Below are 21546 nucleotides of genomic sequence, written 5' to 3'. Positions count from 1 at the left end.
GGGTTCCCATGTATCTGCTGCCCTTGTCCTTCTACATGGTAGCGGTCGTGGGTTTGGAAGGGGCTGTCTAAGGAGCCTTGGTGAGTTCCTGCAGTGCATCTTGTAGATGGTACACACTGCTGTTAATGTGCGTCGGTGGTGGAGGGAGTGAATGTTTGTGGATGTGGTGCCAATCACATGCTTTGTCCTGGGCGGCGTCAAGCTTCTTGGAGCTGCACTCATCCAGGCAAGTGGGGAGTATTCCATCACACTCCTGACTTGTGCCTTGTAGATGGGAGACAGGCTTTGGGGAGTCAGGAGGTGAGTTACTCACTGCGGGGCTCCTAGCCTCTGACCTGCTCTTATAGCCACAGTATTTATATGGCTAGCCCAGTTCAGTTTCTGGTCAATGATAACACCCAGGATATGGAGAGTGGGGTATTCAGTGATGGTAATGCCATTGAACATCAAGAGGCGATGGTTAGATTCTCTCTGTTGTTGGAGATGGTCATTGCCTGGCATTTGTGTGGCATGAATGTTACTTGCCACTAGCCAGCCCAATCCTGGATATTGTCCAGGTCTTGCTGCATTTGGACACTGACAGCTTCAGTATCTGAGGAGTCGTGAATGGTGCTGAACATTGTGCAATCATCAGAGAACATCCCCACTTCTGACCTTATAATGGAAGGAAGGTCATTGATGAAGCAGCTGAAGATGGTTGGGCTGAGGACACTAACCTGAGGAACTCCTGCTGAGGTGATTGACCTCCTACAACCACAACCATCTTCCTTTGTGCTAGGTATGACTCCAACCAGTGGAGAGTTGTCCCCCTGATTCCCATTGACTCCAGTTTTGCTAGGGCTCCTTGATGCCACACTCAGTCAAATGTTGCCTTGATGTCAAGGGCAGTCACTCTCACCTCAGGAGTTCAACTGTTTTGTCTATGTTTGAACCAAGGCTGTAATGGGGTCAGAAGCTGAGTGGACCTGGCAGAACCCAAACTGTCAGTGAGCAGATTATTGCTAAGCAAGTGCTGTGTGATACTTTATTGATGATCGAGAGTAGACTGAAGAGGCGGTAACAGGACAGGTTGGGCATCCTGCTTTTTGAGTACAGGACATAACCTGGGCAATTTCCCACATTGCGGAGTAGGTGCCAGTGTTGTAGCTGTGCTGGAGCAGCTTGGCTAGGGGTGCGGCAAGTTCTGGAGCACAAGTCTTCAGTATTATTGCTGGAATATTGTCCAGGCCCATAGCCTTTGCACTATCCAGTGCCTTCAGCCATTTCTTGATATTATGTGGAGTGAATGAATTGGCTGAAGACTGGCATCTGTGAGGCTGGGGACCTCCGGAGGAGGCCAAGATGGATCCTCCACTTAGTACTTCTGGCTGAAGATTGTTGCAAATGCTTAAGGCTTATCTTTTGCACTGATGTGCTGGGCTCCTCCATCATTGAGATTGGGGATATTTGTGCAGCCTCCTCTTCCAATGAGTTGTTTAATTATCCACGACTATGAAAACAAAAAATGCTGGAACGGACAAAAGATGCATACAGACTCAAAACGTTATCTGTCTCTCTCCACAGATTGTGTCAGACTTACTGAGTTTTTCCAGCATTTTTGTTTTCATTTCAGATTTCCAGCATCTGCAGTATTTTGCCTTTATTTTATACTATTTGTGACTAGATGTGGCAGGACTGCAGAGCTTAGACCTGATCCGTTGGTTGTGGAGCAGCTTACCCCTGTCTATCACTTGCTGCTTATGCTGTTTGGCACGCAAGTAGTCCTGTGTCATAGCTTCACCAGGTGGACACTTCATTTTTAGGTATGCCTGGTGCTGCTCCTGGCATGTCCTTCTGCACTCTTCATTAAACCAGGGTTGATCCCCTGGCTTGATGGTGATGGTAGAGTGGGGGATATGCTGGGCCATGAGGATACAGATTGTGTTTGAGTACAATTCTGCTGCTGCTGGTGGCCCACAGCGCCTCATGGATGCTCAGTCTTGAGTTGCTAGATCTGTTTGAAATCTATCCCATTTAGCACGGTCGTAGTGCCACACAACATGATGGAGAGTATCCTCAGTGTGAAGACGGGACTTTGTCTCCACAAGGACCTTGTGGTGGTCACTCCTACTGATACTGTCATGGACAGATGCACCTGCAGCAGGCAGGTTGGTGAGGATGAGGTCAAGTATATTTTTCCCTCTTGTTGGTTCCCTCACCATCTGCCGCAGACCCAGTCTAGCAGCGATGTCCTTTACAACTCGGCCAGTTCGGCCTGTAGTGGTGCTACCGAGCCACTCTTGGTGATGGACATTGAAGTCCCCCACCCAGAGTACATTCTATGCCCTTTCCACCCTCAGTGTCTCCTCCAAGTGGTGTTCAACATGGAGGAAGCACTGATTCATCAGCTGATGGGGTCGGAGGGAGGGCCAGTACTGGTTTCCTTGCCCATGTTTGATCTGATGCCATGAGATTTAATGGGGGCTGGAGTCAATGGTGAGGACCCCCAGGGCAACTCCCTCCCGACCGTATCCCACTGTGCCCCCACCTCTGCTGGGCCTGTCCTGCGGGTGGGACAGGACGTACCCAGGGATGGTGATGGTGGTGTCTGGGTCATTATCTGTAAGGTATGATTCCATGACTATGACTGTCAGGCTTTTGTTTGACTAGTCTGTGAGACAGCTCTCCCAATTTTGGCACAAGCCCCGAGATGTTCATAAGGAGGGCTTTGCAGAGCCGACAGGGCTGGGTTTGCCTTTGTCCTTTCTGGTGCCTAGGTCGATGCCGGGTGGCCTGTCCGGTTTTGTTCCTTTTTATTGGCTGATATTTCTGTTGATGTACAATTTCGAGACAGTAATCGTTCTTGTCACCCTGTGCACACAGCTTTTTCTCTGTCAATTGTTAAAGCACTCGCCGCATTACACTGAACTAGACAGCGCAGAAGCAAACCACTTTGTCCAATCGGTCTGTGTTGGTGTCTGTGCTCCATATGTGCTTCCTCCCACTCTATTTACTACACCTGTCCTATTAGTCAGTTTGTGCACAGCAAGGTCTCACAAATAACGGAGATAAATAACCAAATAATCTTATTCAGTGATGTTGAGATTTACAGGGCAGAAACAAGATGTTGAGCCCAATGTGCTCAGGCCAGTGTTTATGCTCCACACCAAGTTCCTTCCCACCTTAACTTCATCTTAATCTGATCATTATATCCCTCAATTTCTTTCTCCAGCATGCTTCCCCTTGAACACATCTATGCTACTCAACACATCTCAACTACTCCCTGTGGTAGTGAGTTCCACATTCTAACTCTAACCACTCTCTGGATGAAGAAGTTTCTGCTGAACTTCCTATTGGGTTTATTAGTGACTATCTTATTTATAGCCCCGAGTTTGGACTCCCCACAAATGGAAACACCTTCTCCACCCTATCTACCCCTTCATAAAGACCTCTATCAGGTCAACCCTCCGCCTTCAGTCTTTCTAGAGAAATGAACCCCAGCCTGTTTAATCTTTTTAATAATTAACTCTGATTTGAGTCTTCATTTTTTTTTTATTTGATCATAGCGTTTGCTGACCTGCCCAACTTGATCCAGCACTTGTCAACTAACTTCAAATATTGGAAGTCTCTGGATGAACAGAAGCTGCGCTCTCTCCGTCCTCCTGAGCAGTGACCAGGCCATGAACTGCCCGGATACACTCAGACTCATCGCCATTTGTACAAGTTCTGCACTGCTTTCCGTTGGATTTATTCGAAATGAGGCAAAGCCAAATGTGACATCCCAAGGGAAATCTGGAAGTAGGAAAGCTTTGCTGCTACTTGGCTGTCTGTTTTTACACTGGATTGATGCTGTGTAACCCTGCTGCAGTGTAAGTTCCCTAGCAGGACTGACAAGAAAAAAAACAGTTTGCGTTTGACCCTCTGAATCAGCTGCTGCAGAACATTGTTACACAATTTTAAAAACTCAGTCTGAACAGCGTAGCTCCTTTCTTTCTTAGTGTTGGGAATGTATTGGGTACCTGTGTGTTTATTACGGAACAGTTTGAGTCAGAGATTGTCTCATCACCTGCACAGAGAGACCCACAAAACAAATCTGTGCCACCCAGAAATGCAAAGACATGAAGGAAACCTCAGCATGTAGTGAAATGTATCCTGTTTATTTTTCAGATCTATTCGAAGAAGCAACTCCCTCCTCCCTCAGCACTACTGATCCTGGTTTATAAGTTTGAAGAAAAAAATATATATATGTGAATCTAGGAGCAAATGTTTAAAAAAAAAAGCTTTTCAAACATGATCATTAACTATTATGATTTAGATGATCTGTTTATTTATTTTGTTAGATGTTTAATATTTTCTATGAATTTATATAAATACTAAAGCCAAAGCCAACTTTCGAATGACATAAATTGACTTGATTCAGATACGTTGATGTACTGACCTTTTTATTTTCATAATGCAAATACAGAACCTTCTAGAAACGATTGCCCTATATGCATAGATGTATCTGTTTAGCTACCTATTAATGGGGATTTACGTTACTAGGAGGCTGTGATACCTGCAGGGTCTCCTGAACTCTCAATCATCTTTGACCTTTTTGGTAACACTCAGTTACCATTTGCCCTTCTATAGGATGACCTGCAATCTGCCAAACTAAAATCAGCAGTAGTTTCACTGTAGAATACCCTGGGCTTCTACAAGTGATTTGTCCCACCAGTTTTTTAACTAGCTTTCCCTGTTGGGAATGTTTCCCATTTCTGCTGTATTTTATACAATATATAATACATTCCAGTCTACAAATAGAATATCTGATTTATTTCTCATTCTTTGATAACAAGGATTTTTATTCATTCGAGTTATATGTCTTGCCATTGGTTATTTCCTTGTAGCTGGTTAAGTAATGCAACATTTTTTTTCCCTTTCCTCCATTCTCTGACCAGTCAGGTAAATCAGTAATGTACTTTTCTTGTATCTCACTTTTCGGCCAAGTGATTTAAGAGTTAACATCCCTTGATAAATTGTGTAACTTCCTACATGTCCCAGATGTTCAGTTTGCTGCCAGAGTATACAAATTTCATACAGATCGAAGCAGATTCCAGCATAAGAAATAAAGAGCTTGCATTTGTATAGTGCCTTTCATGATTCCGGACAGCCAATCAAGTATTTTAAGTTTCATCGCTGTTGTAATGCAAGAACGATTTGTACAGCAGCCAATTTGTGCACAGCAAGCTCCCACAAACAACAATGTGATAATGATCAGATAATCAGTTTTTAGTGTTGTTTGAGGAATAAATATTTGCCAGGACACCAGGGAGAACTCCCCTGCTCCTCTTGGTGACCGTGGGCTCTTTCGCGCTCACTTGAAAGGTTGATAGGCCTTGGTGCAAAGCCTCATCTCTGACAGTGCGCACTGCTCCTTCACTACTTAGCTGGAGTGTCAACCTGGATTATGTCTCGAGTGGGATTTAAAAACACAGTCTTCTGATTCAGGTGAGAGTGTAACCAAGTGAGACACAGCAGACACTAAAATCACTGTGCCCACTCGTCATACCCAGGAGTGTTCCTGCTTGCTAACTGGCTCCCTGCTCGCATTTTCACTGTCATTTAGAATTTCAGTAAAACTCTTAATTGTTGGAAGGCAACATTTTCACACAAACACTGGAGTTACACATTTTTCATTCAGGCCAGAAGGTGGGGCACGGAACAATAGAATGCCAGAGAAGACTGGTGGGCACAGGCATGAGAAGTTTCAGGTAATGAGTGAAACCCATTAGACAACAACAAAGTGCTGGAAAAACTCAGCAGGCCTGAGAGCACCTGTGGAGAGAGAAACAAGAGTCAACGTTTCAAGTCACACATGACTCCTTCGAAACTTCCCCGTGTTCTTTCCTTCCAATAAATAGATCGAGCGCGACCATCACTTTCACACTTGTAAGAGCCACCAGAAAGAAAATGAAGATGTTGTTTTGTTGGAACACAGGATCTGGAACCTCCCTAATTCATTTCAATATTCTCAAGGTGTGGCCAAGTAGTTGTCCAACACAAGATGCTCCTGACATAGACATAACTGACCAGCCTACCCTTGGCTTCCCAGCATGGAACACATGCTGACCCATTAACGAAAATTGGGCTCTACAAATGCAAAATGAGCATTAGTGTCAGTTGCACTGTTACTTAACAACCTGGAAACAGGAGTGGGCCATTCAGCCCCTCACCAGTTCTGTCACTCTAAAGAGATAATGACTGCTCTAATGAGAAGGCTCTGGTGGTTCTACAAGCTTTACAACATGAGGCTTGGTCATCTACTTGATTTTCCTACCCCTGCCTTATATAAAAAATATCCTCAAACAACTACTCACTGCTGGGAGTGGGAGCTTGCTATTGTACAGAGTGGGTTTTATTCTATGAATTAGTTGCTGATTACTTGTATCCGTCACTCCTGGCCTTGGCAGCTTCATTCAGTTGTTATCGATGTCGGGACATCTCTGTCCAGTTGCCCCACCCCTCAAACAACAAACTTGCCACTTTGGCCTTCTTGGCAAACATCCTGTGCTCCCTATTGACTCAGTGAATATGCTGAGGATCCTAAATTTATGTTGGCTTTTTCTCTAAGCTAGTAAATGGGAAAGGTTAGCCAGAGCTCCCACATCTTATCATTATCCACTGACACCCCCACTCCCAGCTGTAAAGTGCGCAAACTGGTGATGTGACCAAGCTCAGTTATGATGCCCCTTATTTTCAAATAGCCATTAAATACAAACTATAGATTTCCACCACAGTTATGGCCTTAAATTGAGATGATGAAAGGTTTCTAGAATCTGTGGAATCTTGCTGGATAGGATTGATAGGGGATGAAAGAAAGAGTCTCTGTCTTTTAGCCTTATTTTCAGATCTCTCTATGGCCTTGCCCTATCTTAGCTAAGTGATTTCCTTCCTTACATGCCGACATGTACCCCCTGCACCCTCTGCTCCAATATTATCAGACATTTCCTCATCTCTCACTCCCTCTGCTCTATTTGCAGGCTGCTCATTCAGTTGGTGCATTGATGTCCTCTGAAAGTCTACCTAGTTCTTTGCTTCACTCTCTCCCTCTTCAAAAACCTCCTCAATCCTTCCGCTTGGAACTTGCCTTCAGTTTTCCATCCCATTATCTCCATTTCCCTCTTCCACCGTACCCTTTCCCTTCTCCTTGTAACATTCTCTGGGAAATCTTTCTGCCTATGGGGAGCACTGTAAAAAAAAAAACAAATTGCAGTAGATCCATGGTGATTCAAGGGAATTAATTTCGATAGTGTTAGTGTCCCATTCTTGGGTAGACATCAGGTAATTTATTCTCCAAAGTTATAGCCCAAGCTCTTTGGGTCAAATGAGCAAGAATTCTACCCGATTATCCTTTGCCATCTTGTTTTCATTGGGAAACAACGTTAATCCTGCCGAGCATACGGGGCAAGGCAAGCTGCTATTTCCGATGATGTAGGAGTGATGTATCTGCTTCAAGGTCTTACCTGCTGCTCTGTGTGGTCCTTTGATGTTGAAAATGGCACAATTTTTGTCTCACCCTCACCCCCAGACCCCCAAGACTCAGTTTGAAGTTTTTTGTTTCCTGCATTGAGATTAATGTCTAAAAATATCCCATTTTTATAGGAATATCAAAAATCTTTAACTCTTCGATATCCTGACAATTTTGATCTTTAGTGATCCCTCAGTCCCTCATATGCCACTTAGCTTTAGCAAAGTCTCGTATGTTATCAGTTCATGAGGGCGCTTAGTCTACATTTGACACGCCAGCTTAAAATCTTGATTACGCTGCATAAGTCTTGGTATGAGCCTGTGTTGCCGTAGACCCTTGGGTTTTTGAAACTCCTGCTCTTAACTTTAACTCGTTTAATGAAATTAGTTGCTGAAATGACTTGGCCATGTATCAGCACTTGAGTTAACCCTCTCAAGGCCAATTTAAAATTCCTTTCTCCTAAGGGAATGTGGTCACTTTTTTTTCCCCCTAATATCACATTTTGGAAATCTGAGGGTATCATTGCATCCCTTGAGAATGGGACTAAAAATTAAATAATCTCATTTCTGTTGGTAACTCGTGCAAACTTCTAAACACATTTGACAAAGCAGTATTATAAACGGGCTGAAGATTGTGTGACTCAAAGCAACGGTGAGCAAAAACCTCACTGCCCCAATATTTGCTAATTGTGTAATAACTAATATTGATAACTATCCCACTGATAACTGAAATCTGGAGCTAGCTGTTGAAATCCAGTTCCATATTTGAGCTTCATGTTTTCCTGGGGACCCACTGTTTAACTGAGGCAGCAGCTTTGATGTCCCTAACCTGGGGATTGATGATTATCAGCAGTTTGTAGATAAATCGTCGCTACAGCTCAAAGTGCTTCTCAAAAACAAATTACTTATTGGATGCCATGATCAGTAACCTGTATTATCAATAAACCTAAAATCAATATATTGGTCTGTTTAAGGGAGGTAGAAACCGTTCATTAAAATGTTCAATGTTTCTCTCCTGTCAATGTTGTACTGCTTCTTGACCAGGTTTGTTTGCTTCTGTGTTTCTCACTTTCTCTTTGTCCATTTCTTTTTGTCTGTGTTTCTGTCTCCTTCACTGTGTCTCTGTGTCTGTGTCTTTGGTTCTCAGTCTCTTTAGAGAGAGAGAGGCGCTCTTTATTTTTGCACTAATGCATTTCATTTCTTTAGATGAATCAATAGGAGTATTGCACATACAAATTCAGCTTGGGAAAGGTAACTATTCTGCAACAGCCAGCCCGAGTGTGAATAGATTCTTGAGGTCATGAGTCCCATTCTATAGTCAATCTTTTTCTTTAAGCCATTTGTTAACCAGCTGATTATTCTAGAACTGTAAGTACATAAACCCTGGAATGTAAAAAAAAACTTCTAACAGACTGTTTACAATTTGCACTGGGAATTGAGTTAACCCCTTGACTGCTGCAAGAGTCTGCAGAACTCTTTCTGTGGGCTGGACCAGTTCGAGGCCAGGGGTACTGAAAATACACACTGACTGTGTATTGTGGCTGAAACCTGAATAGTTTAATAAATTTAATCTTAAAGTGCCAAAACTTGCAACACTTCACCTATACTTGTCTCCTTGTTTCCCTTTCTCTCCCCTCCTCTCTCACCACTGTTCTGTCTATTGTGTGTAAATTATTGCTGTTCCCTAATAACCATAAGGAGGCTGCTGAGAGAGTAAACTCTCTACTACATCATCAGGTTGATCTGAGTGAGGTGAATAATTAAAACTAATAGTTCCAAGAAAATAATTTTCTGTAAAACAGACCCTCTCACACACTTGATTGCACTCTCTGCAAAGAACATCCTGACATTAATCCTAAAATTAACCTCTCACTAGTTTGAATTTATAAGTTTGCCCTGAATTCCCATATTTGTCCTGATGAGTGCAAGACGCAAAGCTTCACCAACACGTCTCTCTTTTCAGCAATATTCAAATTCTGTACTACCAAATGACTATTTTCCTAACTCTGACCTGCCATTCTGTTTAAATTAAACTCCGTCCATTTACACTACAGGTATCCAACTCTGGTGTTTAAAAACATGATTAATGTGCCCTCTTTAAAATGAAAATGTTCAAACCTAAACAGAAGTGACACTTCCTTATTTAAAAAATTATTTTCTTTGCTCCCAGTTTGCTTGGTAATGACATTTTCCCTCCTGGGCAGTGAATGGAGGATGAAGCCGCAGAGTAATTAATTCGTACAACAATCATGAATAATGAATCTCTGAGACAGCTTCACCCCTGCCGTCTCACAGAAACATTCCTGGTTATTGGTAAATTATAAGCAGTAATGTGGAATTTTGAAAAAAAATTCAAGGCAACCACTCCTTGTCAATGCCTGTTCTGATGGACTGTAACTGGGAACAGCTGTTAAGGAGAAGGAATATATTACAGAGAGGTTCCCGTGTTGGGAAAATCATCAGACAACCCTGTGAGGCTGCATCTGTCCTCCAACAGTCATGACTCCACCCCACATAGAAGCCAGACCTCAGTCACAGCCTCAAACTAAAGTAGCAGCAGAACAAATATCTCGAGACAAGCAATGTTAAAAGTAAATGTGTGTGTGGAGGTCTGAGTGTGAATCAGTGTGTTGCCCGTGTGTTTTTGATAGAATCATGGCAGGTAAACCAGCAAACACGGGTTTAAAAAAAACAATCCCAGACTTCAAACTGATAAAATGAGGTTAGGTACGCCGACTTGGTGTGGCTAGTGTGTGTAAATTTCTCCTGGCTGATACAGCATGATGGGTGGCGGCCAAATCACTAACATTTGTCTTGGGCAGCTGCCCATGGCTAATCTGTACACCACCGGTGTCTCCTGGTCTCTCCCTGTATTAACTGGGGAACTGGTGTGACCCGCTGCTGGATAACCAACAATGATTAACAATTTCAGACATTGTGATTTGGGAATCTCATTGTTTTCCAACTGAGTCACTCCAGTCGGTTGTGCCCTGTGAAGAGCTTTTCGAGAAGCACTGGCTATGATGGCCACTTGTGTTTGTTGCCTTACTACAGCTATATGCTGCCCGAGGCCAAACAAATTATGTAGTCTAATGCAGTAAGGACCCCAAAAACAATAATTTTAATCTTCCGATTGAAGCATCAGTATCCAAGAGGTACCCTTGGGTTAACGCTACAGGTGGTCATGGTTTGAGAATTGCTGTTGGATTCCCTTCTAAAGTTTGAAATGTTTGAAGCTCATGGCCCTGTATCTTGTTTTGTGTGAGTCACATCTTTAGCTGGCTGAGACTGTTTAATGCTCCTTGAATTACATAAGAACTAGGAGCAGGAGTAGGCCATTCAGCCCCTCAAGCCTGCTCTGCCATTCAATAAGACCATGGCTGATCTGCTTGTGGCCTTAACTTCACACTCTCTGCCTGTCCCCATAACCCTCGACTCCATTATAGATCAAAATGTGTCTAACTTGGCTTTGAATATATTCAATGACCCAGTCTCCACTGCTGCCTATGGAAGAGAATTCCAAAGATTAACGACATTCTTAGGGGAAGAAATTCTTCCTCCTCCATCTTAAATGAGAGATCCCTTATTTTGAAATTTTGCCCCCTGGTTCTAGATTCCCATATAAGAGGAAACTTCCTCTCAGCATCTACCCTGTCAAGCCCCATCAGAACCTATGTTTCAATAATATCGTCTCTACCCCTCCTCCCCCCCACTTTCCAAAATTCCAATGAGTATAGGCTCAACCTTTCCTCATAAAAGACAGCCCCTTCATCTGTCCAACACTAGACTGGCCCCAAGTGTGAGTCATGTGTTCTCTTACATCACTGTGGGCAGGAACTGTCCTAAGTCCCATATTAACCCTATATGTGCCAGACCCTTATACAACAGTATTTACACCAGTTTGACACCTATTTTAGCTGCACCTGGTGTTGCTCCTGACGTCTTCTACACTCCCCTGGCTTGATGGCAGTGGTAGAGTGGGGTATATGCCTACCCATGAGATTGCAGATTGTTGCTGAATATAATTATGCTAATGGCACACAGCACCTCCTGGATATCCAGATTTGAGCTGCTGGATCTATTCTGAATGTATCCCATTTAGCACAGTTTTAATGCCACAAAACGCAATTCAATTCAAGGTGTCCTCAATGTGAAGGCGTGACTTTGTCCCCACAATGATTGTGCGGTGGTCGCTCCTACCAACACTGTCATGGGCAGATGCATCTGTGACAGGCAGATTGGTAAGGGCAAGGTCAAGTTGTTTTCCCTGTGTCTCACCAGCTGCTGCAGGCCGGTCTGGTAGATATGTCCTTCAGGACTCGACCAGCTCAGTCAATGGTGGTACTACTGAGTCACTCTTGATGGTGGGCATTGAAGCCCTCCACCCAGAGTGCATTCTGTGCCCTTGCTATCCTCAGTGCTTCTTCCACGTGATGTTCAACATGGAGGAGCACTGATTCATCAGATAAGGGATGGTGTGGGTGTGGTAGGTGGTAATCAGCAAGAGGTTTCCTTGCCCATTTTTAACCTGATGCCATGACACGTCATGGGGTCTGGAGTCAATGTTGAGGACTCCCAGGCCACTACCCCTGACTGTATACCGCTAATTTCTCAATTTCAATTCCCCAATGCTGTGGTGGGATTTTGAACTCCCATCATGATTAGTTCAGTCGTCTGGATTACTATCCTAGTAACATAACCAGGATGCTGTGGTTCCTCTATACACAAAGGAATGGAGCTGTATAACCCTAGATTGCCCTCAAAACCACTGCCACCCATCACAGTTACATTCCTTCATTGTCACATTACAGATGGACACCGGTTCATTCATCATTTGGATTTGCAATGTAAAAGCTTTTCTTAGTACAGTACAGTGCAGCTAAACAGTAATTCTTTTGAAGTGTTTGGAGTTATTTACTGGCTTAATTCAGGTTGAAGAGGTCCTACAATCTGTGCTTAATGAAGAGAATCCTTGTATTTCCCTTCAGAGTTAATTTACAATGAGGTGTGGTACAGTGCATCCATTTAGTACCAGTTGATTAATAGTTTAATGAGACTATTATTGTTCACTCAGGGATATCAAATTGTGTGGTTTAGAGCGTTTATTGATCTAACAATTGGTGCCTATTTCAAAGTTCAGGAAACAAATTTATAGTCAGAGGGCAGATTCTGGTAAAGATTTCAGTCAATCAAGCAGGAATTTCTTTGATCGATAGCTAATCCCCCTCTTTTCATCAATGGCATTTTGATCCAATTGTCACAACAATTTTAGAGTAGATTAAAAGATGTAAGCTCCTCTCCTCCCTCTTATCCAGTTCACCAATAGTCTGAGTCCTTTGAGGCTACTTGATAATACGTGACCACGAGATATGTCATATGCCCAGAATTATTTCACTCATAGATAAATAATATTGGATCTAACTGCTGTGATGACAGAGGGATTTAGCTGACTAGTGGTTTTGAGAGCAATTTTAGGGTTATACAGCTCCCTGTCGCTGTGGTTTGTTGTTTGCACTCACAAGGCTGCAGAGATGACAACATATTTAATAACATATTAAAGGTCCAGTACCTCCCCCAGCTGATGTGATGGAAAGAGGTGGAGAGTCTCCCTTTTCACACGTATATATCTCTTTCTCTCTCTCTCTGTCTTTCTGTCTCTCTCTCTCTCTTCATTGTAGGATGTGGAGATGTAAACTGTCCTGTAATAAATCTCTGAACTTGTATAGCTGAAATAATGTTACATTGCTCTGTGTGTACATCTAGATGTATTTATTTGAAACAGCATATTTTTAAAAAGCTTTGAGCAACCATAGCCTTGCCCAGGTTATCCATGTGCAATACTAGAACTTGGGGTCAATGTAAATGGCTGTTCTGGTATCAGCAGCAATGCAAGGGACAATTGATGTTCCTTAAATTGATGCACATATCATATGATGAGCTGTGATTGATGTATTTAATAAGAGGACAAAAACTATTCTGTTCTACTGTCAGCCTGGCTGTTGGCAACACCCTTGCCTCTGAAGGTTGTGAGCACATAATTGAACCTAATGTTAGTGTGGCACTGAAAAGTGTTGTTGGAAAGAGCATCCTTTCACTGGTATATTATCCAAAACCCTGTTTTCAAGTTCAGGTGGGTGTTAAAGTACTCTGCTGTGCCATTTGAAGAACAGGGAGTCACCATGGACAATCATTCTTCCTCTACTAACAACAGCAAAAACTGATTAGCTGGCTATCACTAGTGAAGAAACACACTGGCTTTTTAGTCTGTATCATAATTACTACATGCCAAAGTATATTCATTCTGCATGAAGTGTTTCAGATTTACAAAGGAACTACAGAAGGTGAGGTCTTTTATAAAGAGGTCCAGTGAGAACAATCCTTACTATCCTGATTTTTTTTTCATTGAGTAAGTATATTAAGGTTGCTGGAGCTAAGATGGGTAAATGGATTTTGGGCACAAATCAGCTAGGATTTCATTGAATAGCAAAGCCGTCTCGAGGGGCCGAATGGCCTCCTACTCCAATTTGTGTCTCAATTTTCTTTCTCCACCTGTTGAACACCTGTTGGACTTTTGGAGTCTGAGTGAGTTCCTTGTTTCATTATCCCTGGTCTAATAGCTGTCAGTGCCAATGGGAATTGAAACTGAGTTAAGGATATTAGATTTAACATAATGATCATCTTGTGATTAACAGGGTGGTGTTTTCTCCAAATAATTTTATCTACTGTTACTGAATCTAGAACAGGCCTCAGGTGCTTTCTGCAGTCTCATGGCCTCTGGATGAGAAATAGAAGCAAATGAAGATGCTTGTAGCTGCATTGTATTCCTCTATGCAGATGCTGTCAGACCTGCTGAGTTTTTCCAGGTACTTTGGATTTTGTTTTGGATTTCCAGCATCCGCAGTTTTTTGCTTTTAAGCTTGGAGCTGCATTGGTTATAATCTTGCAAAATTCCTTAGATTCTGGAGGGTCTCAGTGAATTGGAAAATAGCTAATGCAATAGCTTTATTCAAGAAAGGAGGGAGACAGAAAGCAGGAAACTATAGCCAGTTAGCATAACATCTGTCATAGGGAAAATGTTAGAATCCATTATTAAGAAGGATACTTAGAAAATCATAATGGGATTAGGCAGAGTCAGCATGGGTTTGTGAAAGAGAAATTGTGTTTAATTAATTTATTAGAGATTTTTGAGGAAATAAAAGCAAGGTGGATAAAGGGGAACCTGTAGATGTGGTGCACCTGAATTTCCAAAAGGCATTTGATGGGGTTTGTAACCACACCAAAGGTTACTATACAAGATGAGAGAACATGGTGTAGGGGGTAACATATTAGTATGGATAGAGCATTAGTTAGCTAACAGGAAGAAAAGATTAGGGATAAATGGGTCTTTTTTTGTGTTGGCAAGCTGTAAGTGCCACAGGGATCGGTGCTGGGACTTCAACTATTTACAATCTATGTCAATGACTTGGAAAGGGACCAAGTCTATGGCAGCTAAATTTGCCGATGACACCAAGATAGGTAGGAAAGGAAGTTGTCAAGAGGAGGTGGAGTCTGCATAGGGGCCAAATGAGTGGGCAAAATTTGGCAGATGAAGTATAATCTGGGAGGATGTGAACTTGTCCATTTTGGCAAGAAGAATAGGAAAGCAGTATACTATTTAAATGGAGAGAGATTGCAGAACTCGGTGATACAGAGGGATCTGGGTGTCCTGAATCACAAAAAGTTAGTATGCAGATATAGCAAGTGATTAGGAAAGCAAGTGGAATGTTGGCGTTTATTGCAAGGTGAATGGAATATAAAAGTAGGGAAGTTTTACTGCAGCTGTACAGGGCCTTGGTGTGACCACATCTAGAATACTGTGTACAGTTTTGGTCCCCTTATTTGAAAATATATATAATTATGTTAGAAACTGTTTAGGATAGGTTCACTCACCACATTCCTGGCATGAGGGAGTATCTTATGAATAAAGGCTGGACAGGTTGGGCCTGTACCCATTGGAGTTTAGAATAATGAGAGGTGATCTTATTGAAACATGTAAGATCATGAGGGATGTGACAGAGTGGATACCAGGAGGATGTTTCCACTTGTGGGAAGACTAGAACCAGGGGACACAGTTTAAGAATAAGAGATCTCCCTTTTAAGATGGAGATGAGAAGTTTTTTTTCTCAAAGGGTCATTAATATAGAGTCTTAGAGGTCTACAGCACAGAAAAAGGCCCTTCGGCCCATTGAGTCTGCACTGGTCAAACAAGTACTAACTAAGTACCAGCTTATATTTCACCTCTCTCCTAACTATACTTCAGTTCTGTTGAAGGGTCATGTGGACCCGAAACGTCAGCTGTTTTCTTCTCCACCGATGCTGCCAGACCTGCTGAGTTTTTCCAGGTAATTCTGTTTTTGTACTAACTATTCTAATCCCATTTTCCAGCACTAGGCCCCTAGCCTTGTATGCCATGGCACCGCAAGTGCACATCCAAATACTTCTTAAATGTTATGAGGGTTTCTGCCTCTACCACCCTTTCAGGCAGTGAGTTCCAGATTCCCACCACTCTCTGGGTGAAAAAATTCTTCCTCACATCCCCTCTAAACCTCCTGCCCTTTACCTTAAATCTATGCCCCCTGGTTATTGATCCCTCCACCAAGGGGAAAAGTTTCTTCCTGTCTACCCTATCTACTCCCCTCATAATTTTTATACACCTCAATCATGTCCCCTCTCAATCTCCTCTGCTCCAGAGAAAATAAGCCCAGCCTATCCAATCTCTCCTCATAACTAAAACTCTCCAGCCCAGGCAACATCCTGGTAAATCTCCTTTGCACCCTCTCTAGTGCAATCACATCCTTCCTATAACACGGATTCCAGAACTGCATGCAATACTCTAGCTGTGGCCTAACCAGCGTTTTATACAGTTCCAGCATAACCTCCCTGTTCTTATATTCTATGCCTCGGCTAATAAAGGCAAGTATCCCATGTGGAATTCCCTTCCCCAGAAAGCAGTGGGGTCTGGGTCATTGAATTTATTCAAGACTGAGTTAGACAGATTTTTGATAGACAAGGGAGACGAGGGTTATGGGAGGCTGACAGGAAAGTGCAGTTGAGACCACAACCAGATCAGTCTTGATCTTATTGAATGGTGGAGCAGGCTCGAAGGGCTGAATGGCCTACTCCTCCTAAGTCCTATGTTCCTATATATGTTCCTCTGCAGCAATACAAGCATGAGCCAGTCTCCCATCTGACAGGGAGACACAGGGCATGAATGTTGCTGGACAAGATAAACTGTACTGCCCACATACAAGGGGTGTAATGGCCAGCAATATCTGTCTGTGCATTAACTGAATCATATCATTTAGCAACTCTGGTCAAATATTGTCCCACACAAGGCTGCCTGTAGTGAGAGATTAGTGCAGGAGGTCATGGTGAAGTGACATTTACCTTGTAACTTTTAAAACTAATTCATCAGCAGCTGGAATATTTTGCCTCACTTGGGCTCAATTCCAAGCCAATTTCAGAATGGTCTGTAATTGAACCGATTTAAAGGTTTTGATAGCAAAAATAAAAACTCTTTTTCCTCCGGTAAGCAAGCCTAGAGCAGGGAGACATAACCTTAAAATTTGAGAGAGACTGTTCAGGGGTTTCTTCTGGAAACTTCTTCCCTGGCCCCACTGCAACCCTCCCCCTCCCCCACCCCCGGCAACCAAACAAAAGCTAAGGCTAGGGAATCACCTGAAGATTTTGAAACCAAGATAATAAATGTTGGTTAGGGAAGCGTATTGAGGGGCTATGAAACCAAGGCAGGGAAATGGGGTTAAGATGCAGTTCAGTGATGATCCAACTGAAAAGGCTTGATGGGCTGAATGGCCTCCTCTTCCTATGATTTTCATGGGAAATGGGTCTTGTTTTCAGATTGGGTGATGCTTTGGCTTTGAAAGGGTCCTTGAGAGGCTCTGTGACCTTGTTCACGTTTTTAAAGATTCCTTTCTCTCAGATTGTACTATTTATTTACATTGCCAACCCCTTGATCCTTTTTGTCCCTCCAATGTGTCTGTCAAATACGGTGAACTTACCCAACCGAGAACATATGAACGCCAAAAATCTTGAGTAACTCTCTGCTCAAACGGATTTTTCTGCAATTTCTTCACCAGTAATCAGAGAGAAAAACAAACCCCCTCCCCACCTCCCCCCCCCAATATCTGTGCGATAATGTGCCCAAGCGTTAGCACGGGACAGGAGGAACCCTCCCATTCCAGTACCGTGATTGTTCATTAACACTCTGTCTGACCTTCTGATGTCAGGACAGATTTGCTTCTATCAACACAGCATTGCTGAAATATTCTTCCAAGGTTCTGAGTTCGACACCTGCATGCTAACTGTCTGCTTCCATGGGGACTGTTTGCATTGCTTCTTCATTGAGGGCTGTTGTCTGTGAATAGCGTCACTTTCATGCCAGGGACACAGTGCTCGGCCAGAGTTGAACAGGCCAATGCCTGTAGGGCCTGCCACCGGTTCCAGTGCGTTGCTCGGTTAAATTCATTCCTTACCGCTGTGCTGTACACCCTCCTGGGGTAAATGTGTTTCATGTTTCTTGCCTGCACCCGCACCATCCTGAAGGCGCTCACTCTCTCTAGGGCACGGGTCCCCCTCCTCTCCTGAATGTGTTGACTCTCACTGGTGCGCGGATCTTATTAAATCTCTCTCTATCCCTCCAAGCAACACAAATACATTTTAAGTGGAGAAGTGCTATTTGTATGTGTCAGAAAGACTGCTTTCCTCTGAACTTTTCCTTAGCTTCACCACTCCTGTCCTGCCCACTCTCCTCCTCCCCACCCCCACTCCCCACTTAGAACATTCCTCTCTTTCCTGCATGGGGTCCCAGAATGAGTTCTGCCCGCAGTCCCACTCATACGTTTGAGAGAAATCTCTACGTACAGATGAGTTTCCTCAAACAGATTTTATAAAATTGGGATCAATTTGGATGTTTTTAAATACTGTTTAAGAGTTACACTTCAATCGTTTGTATGAAATTTGATTGCACAATTTAACTTGAACGAAATGTGAAATAGAGGACGTGTGAGTGGCCTGTGTCTCAGCTTTCACTCTGACTCTTTGAGGTGTGGGGATTGGCAAGTCACTGTTATTGGCCCTGGGTTCAAGTACTGAGTCAGCACGAGGTCAGAGAGGGGTGAATTACCCCAGCTTCCTGGTCCTGATCAGATTCTCCCCACACCAACTCCCTCCACCCCCTACTCTTTGACAGGACCCTCGATTTATATCTGCTGTTATTCCCCCCCACCCAGAACCATAATAGGGGTTCCCCTTGTCCTCATCCACCAGCCTCCACATTCAATGCATCATCAGATGTTATTTCCACAACCTCTAGATTCTGCCAGACCTGTTGAGTATTTCCAGCTTTTTCAGCCTTGATGGATTTTCTGTACCTGGTCATGACGTTTTGTTGATCAATGTACACGGAACTCTGAGTCTCTTTGGATTTCCTCTGTTTCCAGTTTTCATGAATGTGGTGCCAATCAAACGGGCTGCTTTGTCCTGGACGGTGTCAAGCTTCTTGAGTGATGTGGGAGCTGCACTCATCCAGGCAAGTGGGGAGTATTCCATCACACTCCTGACTTGTAGATGGTGGACAGACTTTGGGGAGTCAGGAGGTGAGTTACTCGCTGCAGGATTCCAAGCCTCTGACCTGCCCTTGTAGTCACAGTATTTATATGGCTATTCCAGTTCAGTTTCTGGTCAATGGTAACCCCACCCCCAGGATGTTGATAATGGGGGATTCCGTGATGGTAATGCCATTGAATGTCAAGGGGGTAATGGTTAGATTCTCTCTTGTTGGAGATGGTCATTGCCTGGCACTTGTGTGGCACGAATGTTACTTACCACTTGTCAGCCCAAGCCTGGATATTGTCCAGGTCTTGCTGCATTTGGACATGGACTGCTTCAGTATCTGAGGGGAGTCATGAATAGTGCTGAACATTATGCAATCATCAGCAAACATCCCCACTTCTAATCTTATGATGGAAGGAAAGGTCATTGATGAAACATTTTCCCACATGATGCTCCATCTGCCAAATTTTTGCCCATTTACTTAACCTATCTATATCCATTTCCTTATGTCCTCTTTACAACTTACTTTCCTACTTATTTCTATGTCATCAGCAAATTTAGCAACCGTACATTCAGTCCCTTAATCCAAGTCATTGATATAAATTGTAAATAGCTGAGGCCCCAGCACTGATCCTTGTGGCGCCCCACTTGTCACATCCTGCCAACCTAAAAATGACCCATTTATGCAAACTCTCTGCTTCCTGTTAGCTAACCAACCCTCTATTCATGCTAATATGTTACCCCCTACAACATGGGCTCTGATTTTGTGTAGTAATCTTTGATGTGGCACCTTGTCAAATGCCTTTGGTAAATCTAAGCACACCACATCCACAGGTTCCCCTGTATCCACATTACTTGTTACTTCCTCAAAGAACTTCAATAAATTAGTCAAACATGATAATAATGGACCTTCTGAAAAAAAATAGGCACAGAATGAGTTCTGATGAATTGCCGTTGACCTGAAATAATAACTCTGTTTCTCTTTCCACAGATGCTGCCTGACCTGCAGAATATTTCCAACATTTTCTGGTTTTGTTTTATAATTAGATACAGAATAAGTAAGGATGGATGAACACTGAATGCAGCTTTCTCTGTTTGTTTGTTTCCTTCTTTAGGCTTTCCTTTGTATACGAGTCTGCTGACCGTGGTTCCCAAGCCTTGAGCGAGGAGATGGTGGGGGGATGTGCTGCAGCTTTAAATTTAATCCTGTCTTGGCTGTAAGACTGATAGCACCAGAACTCCTGGCTTCTGTCAGCAGTCTGCTGAGAATGATGCAAGATTTCACACAAAGCTGGGAATTGAGTGTTCCAAAGCTGTACAAGGATGAAGTAATTTACAACATTGTCATTGTTTGTTTGGAGCCACATCTCTAATAATACAGACCCAGCGACAGTGTGACAACAGCTTGCCAATCTGACACCTTCCACTGGAACTGAGGGCATTGACACTCTCTCTTTATTTCCCAAAGGTTTAGTCCTGAGCTGTTAAATTCATCCCCTTCATTGATTTTTGCAGGATACAGACGGGATTCCTTGGGTGAAAGGGTGCAGACAGGCAATGCCTTCTCTCTGCCCACACCAGGACCAGACCCTGTACCAGCTGTTGGCAGGGATTCTGGGGGTTGCACTCACACAGGGATCTGGGTAAATCCACCTCCCCCCTTTCTCTTCACTTAATTTTTCTGCTACCTCTCTAAACAAGGTCAGAGAGCGACAATTCCCATTGCTAAAAGCTCTCAAGGTAGATGGAGAGAAATTACTCCTGCTGGTAACACTTCTACACACCCATATTTCTACAGCAGGCTCGAAGGGCTGAATGGCCTACTCCCCCTAAACCCTCTGTTCCTACCCAAACAGTGGTAGAAGTTTGGAATTCTCTCCGCAAATGACAATTGATACTCGGTCAATTATTAATTTTAAATCTGAGAGTGACGGATTTCTGTTAACCACGGATACTAAAGGATATGGGATAAAGCTGGGCTTATGAAGTTAGGTCACAGATTAGCTGTGATCTCATTGAATGGAGGAACAGACTTGACAATCTAAATGATCTTCTACTCCAATGCTCCTAAAAAGGGAGACGAACCAACACCAAGATTTTGGTTTTAATTGGAGCCTTGACAGCTTGTCAGGCCGTAGAATTGTGCACCCCTGATGGGATAAAACGTTTGTAAATAATTTGAGGAACAGTTCTGTGATGTGATGTGTAGAGGAACCCCACGGAAACATCTCGATGACCAAGTGATCGTTGGCCCTCCACGTCTGATGGCTGGGCCTCGGGCTCTGCCTGGGCCTCGGGCTCTGCCTGGGCCTCTGGCTCGGGCTCGGCCTCTGCCTGGGCCTCGGGCTCGGCCTCTGCCTGGGCCTCGGGCTCGGCCTCTGCCTGAGCCTCTGGCTCGGGCTCTGCCTGGGCCTCTGGCTCGGGCTCTGCCTGGGCCTCTGGCTCGGGCTC

The 21546-nt window shown here is 43.5% G+C and overlaps 1 protein-coding gene across 3 annotated transcripts in view; it reads left to right on the top strand.

Annotated features, from left to right (window-relative positions):
• Positions 1 to 5101, top strand: part of pde8a (phosphodiesterase 8A) — a 123777-nt gene extending 118676 nt beyond the window's left edge. For 2 of the 3 annotated variants that reach the window (XM_078530159.1, XM_078530160.1), the window contains one exon: positions 3546 to 5101. In XM_078530159.1, the coding sequence (XP_078386285.1) occupies positions 3546 to 3652 (107 nt within the window). In that variant the 3' untranslated portion in view covers positions 3653 to 5101. The remainder of the gene's footprint in view (positions 1 to 3545) is intronic. The other variant, XR_013573470.1, reaches the window with a different exon arrangement.
• The last annotated feature ends 16445 nt before the right edge of the window (positions 5102 to 21546 follow it).

This window comes from Cetorhinus maximus, chromosome 26, assembly GCF_964194155.1.
Source record: "Cetorhinus maximus chromosome 26, sCetMax3.hap1.1, whole genome shotgun sequence".
Classification (NCBI taxonomy): domain Eukaryota; kingdom Metazoa; phylum Chordata; class Chondrichthyes; order Lamniformes; family Cetorhinidae; genus Cetorhinus; species Cetorhinus maximus.
The sequence above is the reverse complement of the archived record's forward strand: the minus strand, read 5'-3'. Positions and strand labels throughout refer to the sequence as shown.